This window comes from Rhinolophus hipposideros (genome assembly GCF_964194185.1).
Source record: "Rhinolophus hipposideros genome assembly, chromosome: X".
Taxonomy (NCBI): Eukaryota; Metazoa; Chordata; class Mammalia; order Chiroptera; family Rhinolophidae; genus Rhinolophus; species Rhinolophus hipposideros.
The window spans coordinates 20,734,962-20,759,620 of record NC_138046.1 but is presented as its reverse complement, the minus strand read 5'-3'; the positions used below and the strand labels follow the sequence as shown (position 1 = coordinate 20,759,620).

The window sequence follows — 24,659 nt, the reverse complement described above, 5'->3', positions numbered from 1 at the left end:
TCTTAATCTCCAGAAATTCCATTTGGGTCTTTTTAAAAATTTCACTCTCTTTTGTAAAATGCTTATGTTGTTCTTTGATTGCATTTCTGAGTTCATTAAATTGCCTTTCTGTATTTTCTTGCATCTCGTTGAGTTTTTTTAGAACTGCAGTCTTGAATTCTCTGTCATTTAAGTTCCTTTTCTGGAGACTTTTCACTTTCTTTCTGAGCAGCCTTGTTGCCTTGGTTATTCATGGCAATTACTGATTTATTATTTCTCTTCCTAGACATCTACAGGGGTGGTTTTTGCAGCAGGTTGATAGGAAGAGGTCTTTCTTTTGTTTTCCAATACTTGTTGGTGAATGTTTTATTTTCTCTCCAACTGCGGCCTTTTTTTTCCTCTCTCACACAGTAGTGCTATGTTTTGTCTGTACTATTCCAGCTTCTCACACAATGGGGGGATTCCCTGGGAAATGGGCTTCTCCTCTGTTAACAGTTCGCCTGGTTTATAGGGCTCCACGTCCCTGTGGGGATGTGGAGAGCTTTTGAAGTTCCAAAGCTCTTTCTGCACCAGATTCAGAGCCCATATGTTTCAGCCGTTCTGTTTACTCCTGCAGGAATCTGCCTAGATAGGTGGGGTCAGGGGAAGGGTGAGTTGTGAGTGGTGGCCCAGAACAATGGCGGCTACCACTACCACACCCGGTCTCGCTTCCACTGTTCCCTCCCTTTTGCCTGAACTAGTTGGGCTGTGAATCTGTGTCTGCATTCCACAGTTCTCAGAACAGCAAATATTCTGTTCTTTTGATCTGACATTGCTACTGTTCCGCTTCTAGCACCGCGCAAGTGGGGGCGGGGCAAGCTCTGGGATAGTAGGAAGGGGGCGGCTAGCCTCAGTGCCTAAGTCTTCCATTCTCCGCTCGGCAGTGAGGCCTTACACCACCGTTTTCAGCCTTCTTCCCTCAGTCTTTTCTCCGAGGTCTCTGCTGTGAGCGTTGGGTTCAGCCGTGTTATATGCTGCCCCCTCAGCCCTGTGGGCCATAGGCGGAGCCCTAGCTGTCCGAGTTCTTCCCTCTCCCACAGCTGCGGTAGTTCCGGATGCAGTGAGCTCGGAGCACTGAGCTAGGTCTGCGTCTTGCACCCACCCGGCTCCATCTCTGCACCTCTCCCTTCCCTCCTCACCCGCTCGCGCGATTCTCCCACCTTTAGTTGAGTTCAGTAGTGGGCCTCTTCGTCTTGCCTGTCTGCTGTGCAGGGAGTCCTTTGTGGAGTTATTGTTGTTCAATTAGTTGTAAATTCCAGGGGAGCTTTACAGAAGCTCACCTCATGCTTCCGTTTTGATGACGTCTACGTCAGAATGTTCTATGTAGAGGTAACATATGCAGTGAGTGGTCTTGTGGTGGGAAAGAGAATGCCAAGTGTTGAAGGACTGAAGCCCAGAAAACAAGGGAGAAACTGCACCAATTAAAGCTGGAAAGGAAGGTAGGGACAAAACCATGACTATCTTTATGGGCTCTCTTAAGAAAATTGTTGTGTTTTTTTTTAATCCTATGAGTAATGGAAGGCCACTAAAAGGAGCTGGGTGTAAATGTGTGAGTGACATGATCAAATTTGTATTTGAAAAAGATCATTCTGATTTCATTATGGAACAGATTGGAAGGGGCCCAAGAGTAGAGGAAGAGTCCATTTGGAGGTTACTGCAGTAGTCCAGCTGAGAAATTGATAGTAACTTGATTAGGGTGGTAAGTGATAGAAATGATAGAAGCTGACAAAATCAATAGATATTTAGGATATAAGATCCAAAGGACATTATGGGTTGGCTATGGCCAGTGAAAGAGAAAATGAAGGAGACAAAGGGAGAAGATTTTGGCTTGTATAACTGAATGTATGATAGAGCCATTCACTGAGGGAATACTAAAAGAGGACCCAGTTTGGAGAGAAGATAATGAGTTCAGTTGGGGTACATTGAGTTTGAGGTGTTAATGAGGTACCCAAGAGATGATATGAAATAGAGTTGATTGTATAAATGTGGAGCTCAGAATAGAGATCTGGTCTAGAGATATAACTTTGAGATTCATTCGTGTAAAGGTGTAAATGGGAATTCTAGACGTGGAGAAACTATAGAGTGAAAAGAGAAGAGGTGCTGGGACCAAGCCTTGGGGGACTTTAATATTCAGTAGCCAGGTAAAATAGGATGAGTCTGCAATGGAGATAAAGGAGTGGCCAGAGAAGTAGAAGAAAACCCAATAGTACATTTTGTCGTGGAAATCAACAAAAAGAGTATTTAAAGAAGGATGGAGTGGCCAACATTGTCAAAAGTTGTTGAGAGGTTAAGATGAGGACTGAAAAAGTGTCCATAGTATTCGTCTGTATGGAAGGCATTGGTGGTCTTAGTGAAGGCTGTGCCGTTGAATGATAATGGCAGAAGCCAAAAGAATGGGGTAGGAGAGCAGGGAGACAACTAGTATACATAATCTTTCATTGAAGAAGTTTGGGTGCAACAGCGAAAAGAGAGATAGGGCAGTACCTGCATAGGAATGTGGGGTTATTTATTTATTTGTTTTTATTGCAGGAGATTGGAATATGTTTTAAATCAGGAGGGAAATGCTCCTTGGGGAAAGGAGAGATAGATGACTGCTGATGTAAGATTTCTGAGACAGTAGCACAGCTAAGTTTCTATCCATGGACTTGAATTATTTTTTCCTATGAAATAAGAGGCATGGTTACTTCATAAACATTTGGGGGTAGGATTTGAGAAAAGGGAAGGTTTTTAAATAGTTAGTGCAGATAGTAGGAGCATAAATTGACCAGAGAAAGGTGGTAGGATGTTAGGGTAGTGGGAAAAGCTTATTTGAGGTTGGTGACCATGAATTTATAGAAATATTAATTCATCCTCTTGTGTGACTGTGTCCGTCAGTACTTAACTGCTCAAGTGCAGGTATGAAGGCAATGGAACGTTGGGTTGGTCCAGAGTTAGAGGGAGTGAGGTAGGGAGGATAACTCTACCAGCCCCCTAAAAGGACTCCTTGCCTTAATCCACCCCCCCCCATTCCTACCCATCCTGTACACTGCCACAAAATGTATTTTCCTTAAAGGCTACTTTTTATCAACTCATTTTCCTTGCTCAAGAATCTATACCCTTCCAAATGGTGTAGTGGTTAAGAGCACAGATGATAGATCTTGGTTTGAACTCCAAGAGTGAACTTGAGCAATTCATGTAAAGTTTCTGACATTCTGTTTCTTCAACTCTGAAATGGGCATAATTGTAATATCTATCTTATAAGTTTTTTAGGTGCATAAAATAAGATAGCATGCCTAGTCTGACATTCTTTCTCACCCCTATCCATCATGTTCCCTCCCAGCTAGACATTTTTTCACTGCCTCCACACTTATTGCCATGTGCCTTTATTTCTCTACCCAAACCTCATAATTTCTCAAAGGCCTGCATCTTTTAAGAGAAAGGTTCCTCATTAACTTGAAGCCAGTGTTGCTCTCTCACCCTACTGATCTCCCATTGATTGCACTTTAGAGATATTTGGAACCCGATTGCATTCCATAGTTCACTTTATTATAATGGTATTATTATTTATTGTGTTTTCATTGTTTTGTTTTAAAAGTATTATGTGACATTTTGTCTAAAATACTTCAGTACTATAAGACTTTTCCAATAAGAATGTCAGCTCTTTGAGGGAAGAAATCATGTCATAAACTATACGTTTCTCACAGGACCTAGAATAGTATTCATAATATTTGTTAAATTTAATTGATTTGAATTGAGACATAAGGTAGGCCCCAGTGGTCTTCAAAGTGGAATTCACAATTCTAGGAGGTACACAGACAATGCATTAGAGTGCAGGAAAAAAATATTGTAAAACTTCTGTTTATACTTTTTTATCATATCCTTTGACATTTCTATTTTTGTGTATGTTTATAATGTACATAATACAAATTTATTATATATATACATTATTGATAAACAAATATATATATACATAAGTGGTGCATGTTAAAGAAATTTTAATCTTTGGGTTGCTTCTCAAAGCATTTTTAATCTATACTATTTAGATGAATAATAGAAATTTGATCAAGTCTAAAATAGCAAGCCTTAAAAAAAGTAATAAATAAATAAGTAAATAAAATAGCAAGCCTTTACTTACAACAGTTAATTATTTTTGAGTACTTAATGTTTGCCTGGTACTATGCTATGTGTTTTACATGCATTAACTCAATTCTCAAAACACTTTTATAAAGTAGGTGTTATTATCTCACATTACAGAGGAGGAAATTGAAGTACGGAGAGATTAAGTAATTAATCCAAGGCTACATAATGAGAAAGTGATGGAGCCAGGATTTAAAACTACATCTATGTGAATCCAAAGCTGGTCCTATTTTTTGGAACATTTTGAACCACACAATTCAATTTCTTTAGTAGATATAGGACTACTCAAGTTATCTCTTTCTTCTTAAATGAGTTTTGGTAACTTGTGTCTTTCAAGAAATTGGTCCATTTCCCAAGCTAATCCTCTTAATTAGTACACTACTCTAGCATGTATACCACTTTCAGGAGTGCCTAGACATTTTTATGGAAACTCTATGGAATGGACGTCCTCCTACTTGTTGCTTAACCAGGGCATTATGAGTATGATGTATGTTTTAGAGAGTAGAAAATCATCGTAAGTAATGATTGATTATATCTGATACTTACCTCCTTTTAAAAATATGAAAAAAAACTATAGAGCTCTTTCTTAAAGAATCACCTCTGATTTCTAAATCGGAATCCAAAGTAACATATGCTTTCTATTTTTTCAGTTGTTTCTGAAGATATAACTATTCAAGAAACAAGTACAACACTTTCACAACAAATAGATTTGACAACCCCATCCCAAGTTACTGGACTAACACCACAAAAGACTATGTATTCTTCTACAATGATGTCTAAAAGTATGCCTATACTTGCAACTGATTATACAACCGTATCATATGCTAATACAACATCTCCACCTCTGGAAGTAATGACTGCACCAATTATTTTAAAGACATCCATAGCTGAGACAGCTACATCTGCAGCAGATATTTTGTCTACTTCAGCAGCCATTGCTCTACCTACCAGGAGCACCTCCATAGACACTACAGCCAATTCCGTGAAAATAACTAAATCCTCACCTTCAGAGAGCACAAGAACAACAAAAATGGCTGAAGCCACTGCTACTCAGGCCCTTCATCCAACTACAGCTACTAATTGCCTATATACATCTGGATTTACCAAAAAATCAACAGTATCCAAAACTTCAGCGACTGGATCTCCGCCAGCCATTATGAAGACAACATCTTTATTCTCATCTATTGAGTCGACATCCACGTCTACAACATCTTGGCCCAAACAGAAATCCACAGATATTGGGGTACTCCCTATCTCCACAGCTAGCCAGGAGTTTCTTGCATCTACAGCAGCTGGAACTGTACCTTGGTCCACGGTGAAACAGACTTCAACTGCAACTACTCACATTGGGACTGCATCAGCATCCCCACCTGAGTCTGTGCTCATCTCCACAGCTACTCCAAGAGATACTGTATTTCCTAGAAATCAGACAGCGTCTACATTAGCAACCACTGATACAGAAGTATCATTTACAGTTCATTCAATGACGCTCCCAGCTAAGCCTGTGGAGACAACTCCTGAGATAAGAACAGCTGAAACAGAATTGACATCTACAAATTTCCAGGATGTTGCTTCACCCAGAGTAGAGGATACAATATCTACCTTTATGCCAAAAGAGGCCTCTTCTATGGCCCTTTCTTTCAGTACATCCTCTTCATTCATTGGAGCTCAGAGTGTACAAACATTTATTGATGCTGAGACTACACATACAGCCTTGACTCCTGGAATCACACTTGCACCTACAGCGGCTGAAAGTATGTTTTCCCCCACAATCACTGGACAAGTACATACCCAGAATATACCCACAAGGGGTGAAAATGTGTTTCCTTTGATTTCCACTAGATCAGCTTCCACATCTAAGGCACCTGAGTTGGGTCCCACATCTGAGCCACATCTATTCTCCACCAGTGAGATCACTTGGCCTTCCAGTCCAGACCAGACCTTGTTGACATCCATATTTCATGGGAGTACTTCAGATACAGAACATTCATCCACAACTACTAATATTATTATCCCACCAGAAGTATCCACAGAGAGTGAGGCTATCACTACTGCTGAATCTTTGGTTACTACTGATGCTATCACAGACAGGTATACAACAGCTCTACCTAATTTGACATCTCCATGGTTTTCCAATTTCTCCACAGTTTCTGGGATCACATCTGTAACAAAACTGCCTGAGTTTAAACCTACCACCTTACTACTAAAATCCACCTCTATGTCCACAGTAGTTGGAAACGAACTTCTTTCAACATCAAGGGAGACAGTTGTTCCATCAGTAGATATATCTACCCTTGCTGACGTTGAGCCAAATTTTTCTACTGAGGAGAGTGCTTCTGAGACCACACAAACAGAGATAAAAGGTACAATTGAATTTGGACCAACAACAATCCCTGTACCAGAGTCTGCAACAACACAAAGATTCAATGCTACTGTGACAAGGAAAGAAACAACTTCCCCTTATCTTAAGGGAAAATCCACTATAGCGGTGACAACTGAGGTTTCTCCATTTGCAACAATGCTGGAAACAACAGATGAGTCTGCACAGATGGTGACAACTTCTGTCACCATTTCTCATTTTCCTGATTTAGAAAAGATACCTACCTCACTGGATAGTAAAACTGCAACTACTGAGGTGAGAGAAAGTTGGCTTTCTACAAAATTGGTGAGAACCACACCTAAGAGTTCATACAATGGAACGACAGAAATCTTTAATTCCACCCCCATCTATACAGCACTTTGGACTTCAGAGACTCCACCTGAGGGGAATCCAATTCCATATCCCACTTCTGGGAGTACACAGACATTCCCTGAACCCCTGGGTGCTTCCACCACAAGGATATTGGAGAGCAGTTCTGCCACTATCCCTACAGACAGGACAGCTATGTCCTTGTCTGCAAGTATCTTGCCTCCACAGCCTACAGCTACCCATTCCTCAGCAACCCCTGCGCCTATTACCCCTATGTTCTCACTGCCAGTTAATGTCTCTGCTGTCACCTCTATGTTGGTATCTGAGGAGACTAAGGTTACCATGTCTGAGCCTTCTACACTGTCCAGGGCTTCCTCCACATCTATACTCTCAGGTGTCTCAACTCTGTCATCAGCTAATGTGACCACAGCATCAGTGCCATTGTTGGATCAGACTGCTTCCATTACCAGCGACATTGTGCCTACCCACAGAGTCTCAGCTCACACCACTTCAGAGGCCACTGTGATCTCTGTCAGGATGACACCCACAGCAGTTCCCTCTCTGACAGAAACTCAACTTCCCTCGCTGAGACCTAGCACTCTTGTGGCAACTAAGGCTGAGAACACCCTTTTCTCCACCTCAGCTGACACAGTAACTCCATCCACACCCACTCTAGCCTGCTCTAAATCTCTCCCTGACAACATTCCTGATACGTCCTCCACTCATATGATCTCAACTATGTCTACACCAGTAGCAACCCACTCTTTATCTCAAGTGGAGGAGACTTCTACCCATGCTGTAAACTTTTCGTACACTTCCAGTGGTAGTGGAGATGTTGTTAGTTTGGTTACTGGCACCACAGAAACTTCTGTTGTTGATAAGACCATGTCCTCACACGCCTCTGCCAACAAGCTTACTACTTCAGTAGATGGTCTCATTTCTCAATTTTTCACACGTCTTCCAAACACAGCAGTCCCCACCTTATCAGTGACTGACTTTTCTACCTTGTCTTCTGGTAAAGAGCAGATGGACACTTCCCTGGGAAACACACCTGAAACTGTGGACACAACAGAAATATCCCCATCAAAGAATCCTTTCATTTCAGAGTCCCAGGGTACTTCATCCTCAGAAATGACAGGCACAGGATTTGCTGAGATCACAAAGATTTCCAGTCACCAAACACATTCACCTTCAGAGATTCCACTTACAACTTCACGTGATAGGATTTCAACTTCATCTCCCACTTCTAAGAGTACTCCTACTACACCTACCTGGACCTCAAGTAACACAGATGTTCACATTCCAGAAATGTATACCAGTCTTGGGAAAACAGTTCTTCCTTCACAATCTCTGACAATTACCACATCTTTGTCTCCTGAAAAGGAAAGTTTGAGTGCCCTTTCAGTATATACTCCCAGGACTGAGAAAATGATAGTAAGCACCAGCTCTGTGACTCACCCTTTCTCATCCAGCCAGCATACTTCATTTGTAGATACCGTAACTTACAGAACAACCAGAATATCAAATCCTGTAAAGATCAACACAACTCTTTCACACTTACTTTCACCCAGGACTCAGCCTGAGGTGACTTCAGTTGCCTCTCCCATTTCTGAAAGCACACAGACCTCCCCCGAGTCCCTGTCTCTCTCCACAACTGGACTACCTAGTGCCAAATTTACAATTATCTCTACTGATGGGATCACTACAGTCCTTCCTGCTCCAAATGTAACTGTGGCACTTATTGGAAATACCTCTATGGGAACATCCATTCCTATCTACCAGATGTCCTCACTGCCAGTTAGTGTCACTGCCTTCACCTCCAGAAGAGTTTCTGACACTCCCACAATACTAAAGACTAAATCTCCTAAAACAGCACACCCAGATTGTTTGAAAAGTCCCTCTCTAGCCACTTCTGGGCCTGTCTCTGAGGTGTCCTCAACGTCGGTTAATGACTCTGCTTTCTCACCTCTTGCTGTTTCTTCTGATACTTCCACAAGAGTTGGATCATTCCCTACATTATTGTCTTCAACTACCCCTAGGACTACTATGACCATACAAACATCTACATTGGCTATTACACCTGTGACATATGCTGGACCTACTTCAAAAAGCACAATGGTTTCTTCTGCTTTTACTACTTCAGAAATGACAGAGATGTCCTCCAGGACCACACCTACATCCTTTTCCCCTCCAACAGAGCTAACTGTTTCCTCTGTGAAAACCATTCCAACCACTATTATGACTAGGGTGGTGACTCCATTTGTAGGCACCGCTACCTCCACTGAAGCTATTTCTTCCACTCCAAAGAGCACATTTTCACCATTTCTATCAACAACCCAACAATCATCCCAAAGATATGAGGCTACAACTATAGGCATATTATCTGGAATTACTAACAGCTCCCTATATACTGTAAGCAGTGGTAGAATAGCAGCTCTCACAAATACTTATTCCAGAACTGCTGCCCCTAAAAGTGTGCTTTCATCTACTCCTTCAGATAGTCTCCAAACTTCCTTAAATATTCAGGTTTCCCCATCTTTGACTAGTTTTAGGAGCACTCCTCGACCCACAAAAAGTATAAAAGCCACCACTTACTTTTCTTCAAATACAAAAAAGACGACTTCCTTGTCAGAAAATACTTCGACAGCTGAACTAATAAAAGGTGCCACATCTGTGAATACCCCTGTTTCATATCCTTCACGGATTCCACCCAGTGCAACTCTGCCATCTTTGACATCATTTGTTTTTTCACCTCATAGTACTGAAACTGAGTTCTCTACTCCAAAGACTTTTTTCTCTCCCACATCCCAAATGGTTGAATTTCCAGTTCTGGGAACAAGAACTCCATCTAGTAACACCCAGTCTCTTCTTATGACTTCCTGGAACACATCCAGAGCTGAAGATTCTCAATTTCCAATTTTCACCACTACTCCTGTACCCAACAAGATGGAAACAGAGACTCCACACCTTGTTCCTGGATCTTTGTCAACATTCACAGCCCCTCAGACTGCTCTTGTATCTGAAGATGTTATTGCAATATCATCAATTTCCACATCAGGAATTCTTCCTACCTTGGGGATGTCTGAGAGCCCTTCATTATCAATATCTTCAAGATCTATCCCTACCACTTTGGCTGAAATTAAGCAGACATTTGAGAAGACAACCCCATCTGTAACTCCTGGGACCATACTCCCATTGAATCCTTCTGGTGCTGCTTCAGGATCTATAATTTCAAAGGCTACTACTTCACCCATGCTGACTTGGATCTTATCTAGTCTCCCTTCGGATTCCCCCCTGGCAACTGTATCTAATACTCCTCACATCATAACTTCCTCTACAGGAGAGGTGTCAAAATCCACATTTCTGACTTCTAACATGACACCAACACACCCATTCACTAACTTTACAACACGACCCTTTGCCACTGTAAGCACCATACTCACCAAAACCATTCCCATGTCTACAGTGGGCAGTGTCACTACTGCCTTCCCAACTTCTCTCCCTATGTCTATGAAAATCACAGATGGCAGTGTATACATTTCCATATCCCCTGAGGCTTCTTCCAGAACCACTGTGGCTGTCAACTCCAGGACTGTGTCTCAACCTTCATCTTTTAGCAGAATGAGTAGGTCACCTTCTACAACTAATCCCACCCTATCTACTGGTTCCATGCTTTGGCCTAGCTCTACAATAACATCTGCATGGAGCAGAATTCCAGCTGCATCAGCATCTCCTACTTTAGTTTTTCCTAAGCCCACACTGGACTCCCTTCCAAATACAACCACCACCACCACATCCACTGCTACTGGAGCCTCAATTCCACTCATATCCACTAGAGTAACATATCCTTCTACAGCAACTGTGTCTTCACTACTGTCTTCCTTTTTTGCAACAACCTGGCTGGACCCCACCCCTTCCTTTCTATCTACAGAAACATCGACTTCACCTATTGCCACTGAGTCTACAGGTACGTTCCACAATGTGTGCAGTGTATCACTAATGGAATGCATGCTCAACAAGCCATGTGTTTTCCAAGGTGGTCAGTTCTCTGAAGGCAGAAAAGTATAAAGAAGGGCACAGGGTTTTCTTATCTCTTTCAGACAGTGGGTACTGTTGGTACCTTATCCAAATACAGAATTCTCTAGCCATCTTGCTTATCTTGGCTTTATTAGAATATGATGCACATATGTCTTTTCCCTCAGTATGACATTTCTAAGCCTCCTTTCCACCTATTTTGTTTCTGATGCTCTATCTCTGATTCTGCCAATGTGAACATGGATCAGGAACATCACCCCTTCCCAATAACAGGATTACATAGTGTTAGGTCCCGCATATTGACCACATACCAGAAAACACCAAAAGATATTCTAGCCTGCCTTTTTGAATTCCTCTTATACAAGTTTCAGCCTTTTCCAATCTTCGCCTCCAGCTACCAGCTTGGAATGTTTATCAGAGGCCAGGGAGTATTTGGCTTGCATATTGCTCAAATTTTGGATATTCCTTCAACTTTTAACATTCCAAAATTGAAATTTGATAGGACAGATGAGAGAGAGGGAACCACAGAGAGAAAAACCTGAAGCAAAAAGGCACAGGAAAAAACAAATATTTTCTCAGGACAAATGATCCTGTGAGATAATATTCGGCTTGGCCATTAAATGGACTAGAAATCTTTTGGCCAATGAAAATTGAGGATTTGGGAGACTTGGAGAATGTCTATCAACTGCATAGAACTGCCCGAGTAATTAAAGCAAAAATTCGATGGTATGTCCTGTTTTGCTTCTGAATATGAAGGCAAAAGTGCTGGTTCTTGACCTTGGAGTTATATTAAGCAAAGTTTAAAAGTGAGACTTCATTGTTTGATTTCTTTAAAACGAAGAGCAATTTGACCAAATTGACAGAAGTTAAATTTCTTGAACTAAATGAATGAAATTAATCTCCTTATTTTTAATTACAGTTTCCTTCTACAATATTGAAATGAGCTTCTCTGTTTTTGATGAAGAGCCAGAAATCCTTATTACCAGTGTTGTAAATGAATTTGCAGAAAATTGGGTAAGATAATCTTTTGAATATTTATGGCACATATAAAATATGTGTATATATATACATATATATATGTATATATGAAAGACTGAATAGATTAAAACTAGGCTTTACTTTTTCTACCCATAATACATTTCACAGCTAATTGGTTTTGATTTTTTTGCTGCAAATCTATCCACTCTGTAATCAACACCATGAGGATGTATGAAGTTTCTCTTTCACAGTGTCAATGTTGAAAGCTTTTATGGAATGTTAATATTTTAATTTGTTTAGAACTGTACATTTCTCTCCACTGATATGAATTCTGGGTCTTTGCCAAATTTTCCTATTTGTGGAAAGTGGGAGAGCTGTGATAACGAAGTCTATGCCATTGTTATTTAAATATTTTTGTTTTCTGCATTTTAATTTTTTCTCTCCCACACAATAAACGTTTTATTTGCCCTTATATTTTTCTGATATAAGAGTACCACATACTCTCTGTAAAAATCCAGAAACTGAAATCTGAAACCCAGAAAATAAATGTCCTCTCTAATACCAATTCTTGTATTAACTCCTTTTCAACAGTTTGAGGTATATTCTTTCAGATTTTTTCCTATACATATAATAACATTGGTGCATGTATGTTCTTTTATGAAAATAATTGGAGTCATACTAATTATGCTGTTGTGCAACTTGCTTTTATTCACTTAACCATCTATCTTCGAGCATATTCATGACGATAAATATAGATCTACCGCATGTACTTTAGTATATGCATAAGATTTCACTAGATGGTTGTAATGCATTTTTTAAAAATCCAGGTATTATCCATTGGTGAACATTTATGTTGTTTCTATTTTTTCACCATTTGGAAACAATGCTGACAATAATGCCCTTGCAATAAAATCTGGGGTGCACTTGAGTATTTCTATAGGATAAATTTCTAGAATTGGAATTCCTGAATCAAAGAACATGAACATTTTAATGTCTATCGATAAGTGACTTTCCAGATAGATGATACCAACTTGCACCTACATGAACAGTAAATGATCATGTCTGTTTCCTCTCTCTTCCCATCAACATTTATTTTCAAGTGTATATGACATAATTATAAGTTCTTGAACGTGGGTGAGTACAGTCATCCACTAGGGTTGCCATAACAAAGTATGATGCACTGAGTGGCTTAAACAACAGAGGTTTATTTTCTCATAGCTCTGGAAACTGAAAGTCCAAGATCAACGTCTCAGCAGGATTGGTTTCTGGTGAGGTCTCTCTCTTTGGCTTGTAGGTGGTCACCTTCTCGTTGTGTCCTCACATGGCTTTTTCTCTGTGTGTGTGTGCACAGAGAGAGAGAGAGAGAGAGAGAGAGAGAGAGAGAGAGAGAGAGAGGTGGGGTCTCTGGTGTTTCATCCTCTTCTTATAGGGATACCAGTTTTACAGGATTAGGGCTCCACCCTTATGACCTAATTTAGCCTTAATTACCTCCTTAAAGGCCCTAGTTCCAAATACAGTCACATTAGAGGGTTACGGCTTCAACATATAAATTTTGGAGGGACACAATTCGTCTCATAACAGTAGGTAAAAACTGGAGCTGATGGAAATGTTGAATCAAATGAAATAATGAATGCAACTTAATGATCACATCATCTCAGGTAACTTTGCTGAGATAGAGAATTGGGAATACTAAAACTGATATGTTTTGTCTTTTACAGTTGAATTCTATATTTCAGGATAGTGAATTTGCTGTTGCTAATCTGGCTATTCAAATCAAAAGCAGGTATGTGAGTGTCATCTACTGTGGGTTGAAGGGCAGTTTGAGGGCATTCTGGGTCTCTTCTTATCCAGAGGGGATTTCCTTTGCTTTTCTCTGAGATGTAGGAGATGCTACATTTTGAGTTGTGTCTTTGCTTCTGAGTGGAGGTTCTCTTTGGAATGAGAAAGGAATTTGTATTATTACTGTAGGGTATAAAGCCAATGGGAGAACAAAACAGAAGAAAATAAGTAGAGGAGACAGTGGAATTGGACTCAGTTACCTCTAATGCCCTTTTTAGCTTTAAAATGCTATAATTCTGTGACTTAGAAAAAAAATCAAGCATTAAAGGGATGAAAGGCTCAGAATGGCCAATGCATGAGGATTTATAAGTCTTTTCAATTTTAGATAATGCAATTTCAGGAATTTAGAAATTCCAATGGGAACTTAAAATGTTTAAAGGAAGAAACACTGATTAGTCCAAGACTTGCCTGGGGCACAAATTTGGCGAGGTGACTGCAGTGAAATGGGCAGGCACTGAGGAGTATCAAGGAGACCATGACAGAAGCAATTGATCACCTGAGAAATGTTTCCTCTGCTCTTGCCTTGCACATATACGGTACTAGTCCTCTGTTAAAAGAACATCCAGAAGAATCCCTTTGAAAAATAGTCATGGCTCTAGTATACCACGGTAAGCTGATTTTTAGAACAGTAAATATGACTGCCTTTCTTCCACACACTGGAGTTTTGGTTTCTATTGTATATTTAAATATAAATAGGTTCTAGAATGTTTATAGAAAGTAACAGAAATAAATTCATGGTAGGTTATTAAAAGAAAATTGGGGATGTCTGGAGTAGAAAACATTCTTTTAAACAATTGTGTCAATTAGTTTTCCTTACTACAAAAGTAATATGTGGCCATTGTAAAATCTTAGAGTTTTACAGAAATATATGACTTGGGTAGCAAAAGTCTCCAGAAACCTGCGTTGCCCCATGCCCTCCAATAACTCTGGTTAACAGCTTATTTTATATATCTGTTGCCATGCATTTACAAGAGAATGAGATCCTACTCTACATACTGTTTTACAACTTTCTTTTTTTTGCTTTAGAATACATCATGTACATCTTTTCAGGCCAGCTTATTCATTTCAATGCCTGCATAGGATTCTTTTGTATGGGTGTGCCATGGTGTATTTATCCAATTATCTAGTAATGGACATTTCAGTTATTTCCACCTTTATACATATATTTTTATACATCCTTGCTTTGACTATTATGAGAGATTTCTGAGTCAGAGGCTTATCATCATTTTGGTATTTAAATAGTGACCAAGCTCTTTTGAAGTGTCTCCTTGGAGCCCTAGTATTATTTGAATTCCAAGCTGGGGGATTCTACTGTTTTGCCTCAGAGTTATCTTTCTCCTGAACTTGTGTCTTTGTGTTTTGGGTACTCTATTTCATTTTTCTATAAATTCTGATGCTTTTGATACAGAGACACTTCTGAGGAAGAAATAACCATGGACCGAGCTCTTGTAAGTAATTTTTGAAAATAAACGTACTTGTAACCAACCCATCCTGTACCTGATTAGATGTAAGTAAATAGCTCTTCCACCCAAGTGTATATTATCAGGCAATGCTCCATTGTGATCATTGAGGGTCAAAATAAATTACTTTCTTTGGAATCTGCACAAGAACCCATTAAGGAAACCATCCTGTGCTTTTTCTGAACTATCTATGTGGCAGTTTTTTGAGGTACATTTTGTGGGCTATGGGAGTACGGAATGACTTGGGGATTGTAAATGGTGAATGGAATTTCTTGGTTGTGAACTTCTTGCAAAAATGTCCGGTTCTTGCTAGAGTGACACAGTGGTTTGTAAGACTGTCGTTTATATAATAAACTTACCCTCTATTTGTATATATTTGAAGTCAGAGTGTGTCAAAACTATCTCCCATCATCCTTGCCACAATTCTCAGTACTTATTCCAGGCCTGAAAGCTTTACAATGTTAGACTCTGAAAGGTTTAGTAAGCACACAGCTTTTAAGATATTTAAATATGAGATAAATATTTTGACTATGCAAAATACAATCAAGCCTACAGGGCATTCCAAATCATGTGCCAACATTTAAAATACTTTCTGTAAATAGCTGAGTCAGAAATTTTTAATTTACTACATGATAAATAACATGACATAACTAAAATCCCTTTCAAATAATAGGTGTAAAAGCTTTTTGGTGATAATGTTGTCCGCAGAGTCAGGCTACCCGGGTTAGAATCCGTGTTCTTCCACTTCCTGACTGTGAGACCTTGGGTAACTTAACTAACCTGCCTGTGCCTCAGTTTCCTCATCTGTGAAATGGGGATAACAATATTACCATCCCTCACAGGGCTGTTGGAAAGATGGAATGGGATAATTTGTGTAAAGTGCTTAGTACGGGACATAGAATATAGCAAATACTTGGTAGTGTTTACTGTTGTCATCACCTTGTTAAGCTTCAGATCCAGAAGGCTTAGATTCTGCTCGCGGTTCTGAGACTCATCAGCTGTGTGATACTAGCCAGATCATTAACTGCTCTGAGACTTAGCTTCCTCATGTGGAAAATGGGGTGACAATCTCTGGATTGCCTACCTTACAGAGTTGGTGTGAGGACTAAATGCATTGATGTTTTTGATGGTAACTTGAAGATGACAGTGGGTTACAATAAATATAAAGTATAATTGTGATTGTTGACAATAAGCCCTGTGCTCAATTGTGATAAAGATTTCAGTGGCTATGTCCTTTCTTTTCCGTTATTTGGAACAGAGAGAAGGGCAAGAGACGGCTACAATTTCCCATGTACAATACAGGTAGGAGCTGAGTTTATTCATAGCTGGTACATTTAGTTCTGACTTTCCTTCCATTTAATTCTGTAAGTGCAGCCTGTTGGTCAGAGTTGTCAGAAGGAGATCAAAGTACCTAGCGGGGATTTTACAGAGGCTGTAATTGAGCTCTTGTTTTCATGAAATAAGTTGTTTCAGTTGGTCACAGCACAGCCTAGCAGATTGCCTGTTGCTTCTTTGTAGTGAAGAAAAAATGGGGTCCAAAGTGGTCATAATTTGGGGGTGGGGGAATGAAGTGTTTGTTGTCATCAAAAAAGTCCACAAAATACTGAACAGGGAAATTGAAAACACAACATGGAAAGGATCCTTGATCCTGTTCAGACTATGGTCCAGCTCCTCCCTGAACACTAGCTATTTTCTGTCTGCTTGATGCAACTCAAGAAGGACATATAGCCAAAGAAGATTCATGGAAAGGTCATAGAAGTGTTCAGGGTGTTAAGAATATAAGGTCTGTTGCAGTAAGAGGAGGAGTTTAAAAAAGAGGAGCCCTCTTCAGACTGGAAAGACGAAAGTTGAGAAGAGATAGGCTCCAAAGGAAATGTGTAAAATGAGTAGGTACTTCACCAAATATGGATAGACAGAGGGGTGGGCATGACTTAGATTGCACATAGAGAGAAATTTTGAGTAAACACAGGCACATATGATGTTCTTGTAGGAAACATAGGAAATGTGTTCTTAAAAAAGATGCATCTACAAATGGAAATAGAGAAAAAACGTAAGTACATTTGTGATCTGAAATGTGCTCTGTAATGCAATAAAGGGATTTAAAATGTTTGAGGACTTCACTACAGAGGTTGAGGTCAGGGACAGCCCTATTCTTTCATAACATATCTTTTAGTGGAAAGAATATTCAGAAATTAAATCCTAGGTCTTTGTGACCTTGGCTAAAGCTTAGTTCCCTCATCTGTAGAATGGGGATAACAAGAGCACTCCCTCATAATATTGTTGTGAGGATAACATGAATAAAATCGTGGAGCAAGAGCTCTATAAATGTTAGCTACTATAATTATCATCATCATCATTATTATTTTATTACAGAAATAGGCCTTCTGTAGAACACATCTTTATAGACTAATTGAGCATGTGCCTATTTGCCTTATTGCAGTAATGATGGCTAAATTGGAGACCAGAAGGATAAAAGGTTTTCTCTGAAGTAATAAATCCTGAGTACTTCATCTTCTCTATTAATTATCACAAACTCCTAGAGAAATAACATGGCTAGTCAATTTCAACATAATGCAAATGTTGCTGACTGTTCTTCTGAAAATGAGTTTTGAGTTGTTTGTTTTGAATATGAGAAAATTTATCAGAAGATTTCAATATGCTGTCTTACATCATTTCTTAAGATTTGCCACTTAATAACTGTAAACTGTTTGATATTTATGGACTACCAATTAAGTCATCTGTACAGAATTTCATCACAACAAATTACACTCTGTTGACATAACTACAACATCTTTCTTTTTTGTTCTATTTTTTAGATGTGCTTCTCAGGTCATCATAAAAGCCCATTCTTCTTTAGCACCCACTGAATTGATCGGCAGGATCAAAAGTAAAATACATGGCAACTCCATGCATAGAAACTTCACACAAGATCAACTGATGTTATTAGTAAATTCTGAACACGTTACAGTGAAAAAACTAGGTAATTGTGTGTGGGGTGGTTATTTCCATATGCATTCACTTTTCTTTATTGTAAAGCTCATAATGCACACACAGTAAGAGATCCTGAGTTCAGAAGAGGAGGGAAATGGTCTTCATGTTCCTTTTCATATCCTCAGTGCCCACTTGCCCTGACAAGCTTTCTACTTTAAGAACTTATTAAAAAAAAAAACCCACACAGAGTTCCAGAAGGGTTACCAGAGACTGTTGGTCAGCTCTGGATTTCAGCAGTGGCCAGTCCATCAATGGAATGGAAGGATTGTCTCTCTGGCATAAATACCCAGAGAACTGGAGAGCGTCCTCATTACACATAATAGCTGCCTGATAGATACTTGCTAATTTATTGATTGGTTTAACCAGCCTATTCATCTTGGAAAGTGATCTGGGAACAGTCCAGAATTTCTCTCATGGGAATTTTCTTTTTAGATTAGCAAGGCTTTAATGGTAAAAGAGAAAGGCTATCAGGCCACGCCACTTCCTTCCCATTGCTGCCAGCTTTCTCTTCCCTTTCCCCAATAGACTGCGGTGAAAATATTGAGCTAACCGAGATAGCACACATAGGCATTAGAATGCACAATCCTTGGCAACAAACTAATTAGGTGGCGGAGACAGGCTGTGATTGTGAATGAAAGTGAGATGGAAGGCAGAGAAGTGTTGAAGCCACAGGACAGAGCCGCCACGCATATGATGTTAATGAACAGTGTACTGAAAGTGTGTGGAAGGCATCTTTCATCCTCATTCAAAGGAGCAGACTGGGATGGCTGGGCAAGGCTGGCTGCGCCAGTTCTTGGACCACTCTCTGAGCATTTCAGGGAAAGATTTCAGTATCAGGGTCAAAAACCCACTGAGTGGTCAGTAAAAACTGGGAACTTATCACATAAACTTAGCCTAGGTTGCATCTCACTTTTTAAAAAATTTATTGGGGTGACAATTGTTAGTAAACTTACATAGATTTCAGGTGTACAATTCTGTATTACATCATCTGTAAATCCCATTGTGTGTTCACTACCCAGAGTCAGGACTCCTTCCATCACCATATATTTGATCCCCCTTACCCTCATCACCCACCCTCCACCCCCCTTAACCTCTGGTAACCACTAAACTATTGTCTGTGTCTATGAGTTTTTGTTTCTCATTTGTTTGTCATGCTCTTTTGTTGTTTTTGGTTTATATACCGCATATCAGTGAAATCATACGGTTCTCTGCTTTTTCTGTCTGATTTATTTCACTTAGCATTATACTCTCAAGATCCATCCATGTTGTCACAATTGTTCCTATATCATCTTTCCTTAATGCCGAATAGTATTCCATTGTGTATATATACCACAACTTCTTTATCCATTCATCTATCGAAGGACATTTTGGTTGTTTCCATGTCTTGGCCACCATAAACAAAACTGCAATGAACATTGTAGCACACATGTCTTTATCAATAAATGTTTTCAGATTTTTTGGGTAGATACCCAAAGAGGGACTGCTGGGTCATATGGTAATTCTATTCGTAATTTTTTGAGGAACCTCCGCACTGCCTTCCATAATGGCTGCACCAGTCTGCATTCCCACCAACAGTGTATGAGGGTTCCTTTTTCTCCACAGCCTCTCCAGCACTTGTTACTATTTGTCTTGTTGATGATAGCCATTCTGACTGGGGTGAGGTGATATCTCATTGTGGTTTTTATTTGCATTTCTCTGATGATGAGTGATGTTGAGCATTTTGTCATATGTCTATTTGCCATTTGTATGTCCTCTTTGGCGAAATGTCTCTTCAGGTCCTCTGTGCATTATTCAATAGGGTTGTTTGTTTTTTCTTGTTGAGTTTCATGAGTTCCTTGTATATTTTGGACATTAGCCCCTTATCGGAGACACTGTTTACAAAAATCTTCTCCCATTCAGTTGGTTGCCTCATTATTTTGTCGATGGTTACTTTTGCTGTGCAGAAGCTTTTAAGTTTCATATAGTCCCATTTGTTTATTTTAGCTTTTACTTCCATTCCCTTTGGAATCAAATTCATAAGATGCTCTTTGAACCCAAGGTCCATAAGTTTAGTACCTAAGTTTTCTTCGATGCAGTTTATTGTGGCAGGTCTTATGCTTAAGTCTTTGATCCATTTTGAACTAATTTTGGTACATGGTGACAGATAGCAGTCCAGTTTCATTCTTTTGCATGTGGCTATCCAATTCTCCCAGCACCATTTATTGAAGAGGCTGTCTTTCCTCCATTGTATGTTTTTAGCTACTTTGTCAAAAATTGTCTGTCCATATTTATGTGGTTTTATTTCTGGGTTCTCAATTCTGTTCCATTGGTCTATGGGTCTGTTTTTCTGCCAGTACCATGCTGTTTTGATTGTTGAAACCCTGTAGTACAAGCTAAAGTCAGGGAGTGTGATACCTCCAGCATCGTTCTTTTTTCTTAAGATTGATTTGGCTATTCAGGGTCTTTTGTGGTTCCAAACAAATCTGATGATTTTTTGTTCTATTTCTTTAAAAAATGCCATTGGGATTTTGATGGGGATCACATTAAATCTGTATATTGCTTTGGGTAATATGGCCATTTTAACTATGTTGATTCTTCCAATCCATGAGCATGGAATGTCTTTCCATTTCTTTGTGTCTTCTTCAATTCCTTTCAAAAATGTCTTATAGTTTTCAGCATATAGGTCCTTCACATCCTTGGCTAAGTTTATTCCTAGGTATTTTATTCTTTTTGCTGCAATTGCAAAAGGAATTGTGTTTTGTATTTCTTTTTCTGAGATTTCATTGTTAGTATATAGGAATGCAATGGACTTTTGTACATTGATTTTGTAGGCAGCAACTTTACTGTATTCGTTGATTGCTACTAGTAGCTTTTTGGTGGAGTCTTCAGGGTTTTCTATATATAGCATCATGTCATCTGCAAAGAGTGATAATTTAACTTCTTCATTCCGAATTTGAATGCCTTTTATTTCTTTCTCTTGCCTGATTGGTCTGGCAAGGACTTCCAACACTATGTTGAAAAGCAGAGGTGATAGGGGACAGCCCTGTCGTGTTCCTGAACGTAGAGCAAAGGGCTTCAGTTTTTCACCATTAATTATGAGATTAGCTGAGGGCTTGTCATACATGGCCTGTTTTATGTTAAGGTATTTTCCTTCTATACCTATTTTATTAAGTGTTTTAGTCATAAATGGATGTTGTATCTTGTCAAATGTTTTTCTGCATCAATTGATATAATCATATGATTTTTGTCCTTTATTTTGTTTATGTGATGTATCACATTGATGGATTTGTGGATGTTGAACTATCCTTGTGCCCCGGGGATGAACCCCACTTGGTCGTGATGAATAATCTTTGTAATGCATTGTTGTTTTCGATTTGCTAGAATTTTGTTTAGGATTTTTGCATCTGTATTCATCAGAGATATTGGTCCATTGTTTTCTTTTTTTGTGTTGTCCTTACCAGGTTTTGGTATCAGGGTAATGTTGGCCTCATAAAATGAGTTAGGGAGTACTGTCTCTTCTTCAAATTTTTGGAAGAGTTTGAGAATGTTTGCTATTAGATCCGCTTTGAAGGTTTGGTAGAATTCATTAGTGAAGCTATCTGGTCTCAGACTTTTGCTTTTGCGAAGGTTTTGGATGACCGATTCAATTTTCTTACTGGTGATCGGTCTGTTTAGATTTTCCAGTTCTTCCTGGTTCAGCTTAGGAAGTGTATGTGTTTCTAAGAAGTTGTCTGTTTCTTGTAGTTTATTGAATTTGGTGGCATATAGTCCTTCATAGTATTCTTGCATGATCCTTTGTATTTCTGTGGTGTCCGTGATAACTTCCCCTTTTTCATTTCTGATTTTGTTAATTAGTGTCTTTTCTCTTTTTATCTTAGTGAGTCTAGCCAAGGTTTTGTAAATTTTGTTAATTTTTTCAAAGAACCAGCTCTTTGTCACGTTAATTTTTTCTATTGTCTTTTTGTTCTCTATTTCATTTAATTCTGCTCTGATTTTTGTTATTTCCTTTCTTCTGCTGACCTTGGGTTTCACTTGTTCTTCTTTTTCTAGTTGTTTAAGGTGTAACATGAGGTTATTTATTTGGGCTGCTATGTCGTTATTTATTTTCTGTTTGGATGATCTATCCATAGCTGTCAATGATGTATTTAAGTCCCCTAGTATAATTGTGTTTTGGTAAATTTCTCCCTTTAGTTCTGTTAGTAGTTGCTTGGTATATTTCGGTGCTCGCTGATTGGGAGCATAAATATTGATGACTGCTTTGTCTTCTTGTTGTATAGTGTCCTTTACCATTATGAAATGTCCATATTTGTCCCTTGTTATCTTTTTTACCCAGAAGTCTGTTTCATCTGATATCATTATGGCTACACTTGATTTTCTCTGGGTACCATTTGCTTGGAGTGTCATTTTCCACCCTTTCACTTTGAGTCTGTGCTTGTCCTTGTAGCTGAGATGTGTCTCTTGGAACAGCATATGGTTGGGTTTAGTTTTTGGATCCAATATGCTACTCTGTGCCTTTTTATTGGTGAGTTCAGTCCGTTTACATTTAGGGTGAGTATCGATATGTGAGGATTTCCTGTCATTGTATCTTTAGTTTTCTGGTAAGGCTGTGTCTCCATTGTTTCTTTGCCTTTTTGTAGTTGTCTATTATTTCTGTGTGGTGGTGTTCTATGATGTTTCCCTCTGTTTCTTCTTTTATTACGGTACGTATTTCAGTTCTGGATTTTTTTGAGTGGTTACTTTTAAATTTATGTAAAAGAAAGTTTGATATTTAGAGTATTCCAATTTCTTCAGCACGCTTACTTTCTCCAATCCCATTATGTTTCGGTTACCACAAATTATCCCTGTTGATGGTGGTCAAATAGCCTCCTTTAGTATTTCTTGTAGTGCAGGTCGTGTACTAGAAAATTCCCTCAGCTTTTGTATGTCTGGAAAGGTCTTTATTCGTCCTTCATATCTAAAGGATATCTTTGCTGGATATATTATTCTTGGCTCATAATTTCTCTTTTCAATAGTTTGAAAGTTCAATAGTTTGAATATTTGGTTCCACTCCCTCCTGGTTTGGAGAGTTTCTGCTGAAAAATCTGATGATAATCTAATGGGCTTTCCTTTGTAGGTTACCATCTTCGTTTCCCTGGCTACCTTGAGGATTCTTTCTTTGTCGTTGATTTTAGACAGCTTCAATTCAATGTGCCTTGGAGGAGGCTTGTTGGGATTGAGGTAATTAGGTGTTCTATTTGCTACTTGGATTCGAGGATCCAGTTCTGTCCACAAGTTTGGGAAGTTCTCATCAACAATTTGTTTGAATATATTCTCTGTTCCCTTCTCTCTTCTTTCTCCTTCTGGTATGCCCATTATTCTTATATTGCTCTTTCTGATGGAGTCAGAAAGTTCTTATAGAGTTCTTTCATTTCTTTTAAGTCTCAAGTTTCTTTCTTCTTCCATCTGTGTCATTTCCAGGTTTCTATCTTCGATGTCACTGATTCTTTCCTCTATCTGGTCAACTCTACTACTTAAGCTGGTTGTTTCATTCTTAATTTCTTCTACTGAGTTCTTAATCTCCAGAAATTCCATTTGGTTCTTTTTTAATATTTCAACCTCTTTCGTAAAATGCTCATGGTGTTCTTTGATTGTGTTTCTGAGTTCATTAAGCTGCCTTTCTGTGTTTTCTTGCATCTCGTTGAGTTTTTTCAGAACTGCAATCTTGAATTCTCTGTCATTTAAGTCCCATGTTTTCATATCTTTAAGTTCCTTTTCTGGATACTTTTCACTTTCTTTCTGAGCTGTCTTTTTGCCTTGGTTATTCATGGCAATTACTGATTTATTTTTTTCTCTTCCTAGACATCTACAGGAGTGGCTTCTGCAACAGGTTGATAGGAAGAGGTCTTTCTTTTGTTTTTCAGTACTTGTTGGTAGAATGTTTTATTTTCTCTCCAATTGCAGCCTTTTGTTTCTCTCTCACACATGGTAGTGCTATGTTTTGTCTGCACTATTCCAGCTTCTCACACAATGGGGGGATTCCCTGGGAGATGGGCTTTTCCTCTGTTAATAGTTCGCCTGGGTCACAGGGCGCAGTGTCCTTGTGGGTATGCGAAGAGCTTTTGAAGTTCCAAAGCTCTTCCTGCACCAGATTCAGAGCCCATATGTTTCAGCAGTTCTGTTTACTCCTGCTAGCATCCACCCTGATAGGTGGGGCCAGGGGCAGGGTGAGTTGTGAGAGGTGGCCCAGAGCAATGGTGGCAACCACCATTACAGCCGGTCCTGCTTCCACAGCTCCCTCCCCTTTGCTGGAACTAGTTGGGCTGCGAATCTTTGTCTGCGGTCCACAGTTCTCAGAACAGCAAATATTCTATTCTTTTGTTCTGACATTGCTACTGTTCTGCTTCTAGCACTGGGCAGGTGGGGGCAGGGCGAGCTCTGGGAGTGCAGGGAGGGTGCGGCTAGTCTAAGTGCCTAAGGCTTCCATTCTCTGCTTGGCAGTGAGTGCTTAAGCCAACATTTTCAGCCTTCTTCCCTCAGTCTTTTCTCCAAGGTCTCTGCTGTGAGTGTTGGGTTCA

At 39.3% G+C, this 24,659-nt stretch overlaps 1 protein-coding gene across 1 annotated transcript in view; it reads left to right on the top strand.

Moving 5' to 3' along the window:
• Nucleotides 1–24,659, top strand: part of ADGRG4 (adhesion G protein-coupled receptor G4) — a gene marked incomplete at both ends in the record, with an annotated part of 131,693 nt that overhangs the window by 53,724 nt on the left and 53,310 nt on the right. The window contains 5 exons of the mRNA XM_081042993.1: nt 4,785–10,790; nt 11,778–11,872; nt 13,555–13,639; nt 16,359–16,437; nt 17,952–18,115. Coding sequence (XP_080899119.1) covers nt 4,785–10,790; nt 11,778–11,872; nt 13,555–13,639; nt 16,359–16,437; nt 17,952–18,115 — 6,429 coding nt within the window. The remainder of the gene's footprint in view (nt 1–4,784; nt 10,791–11,777; nt 11,873–13,554; nt 13,640–16,358; nt 16,438–17,951; nt 18,116–24,659) is intronic.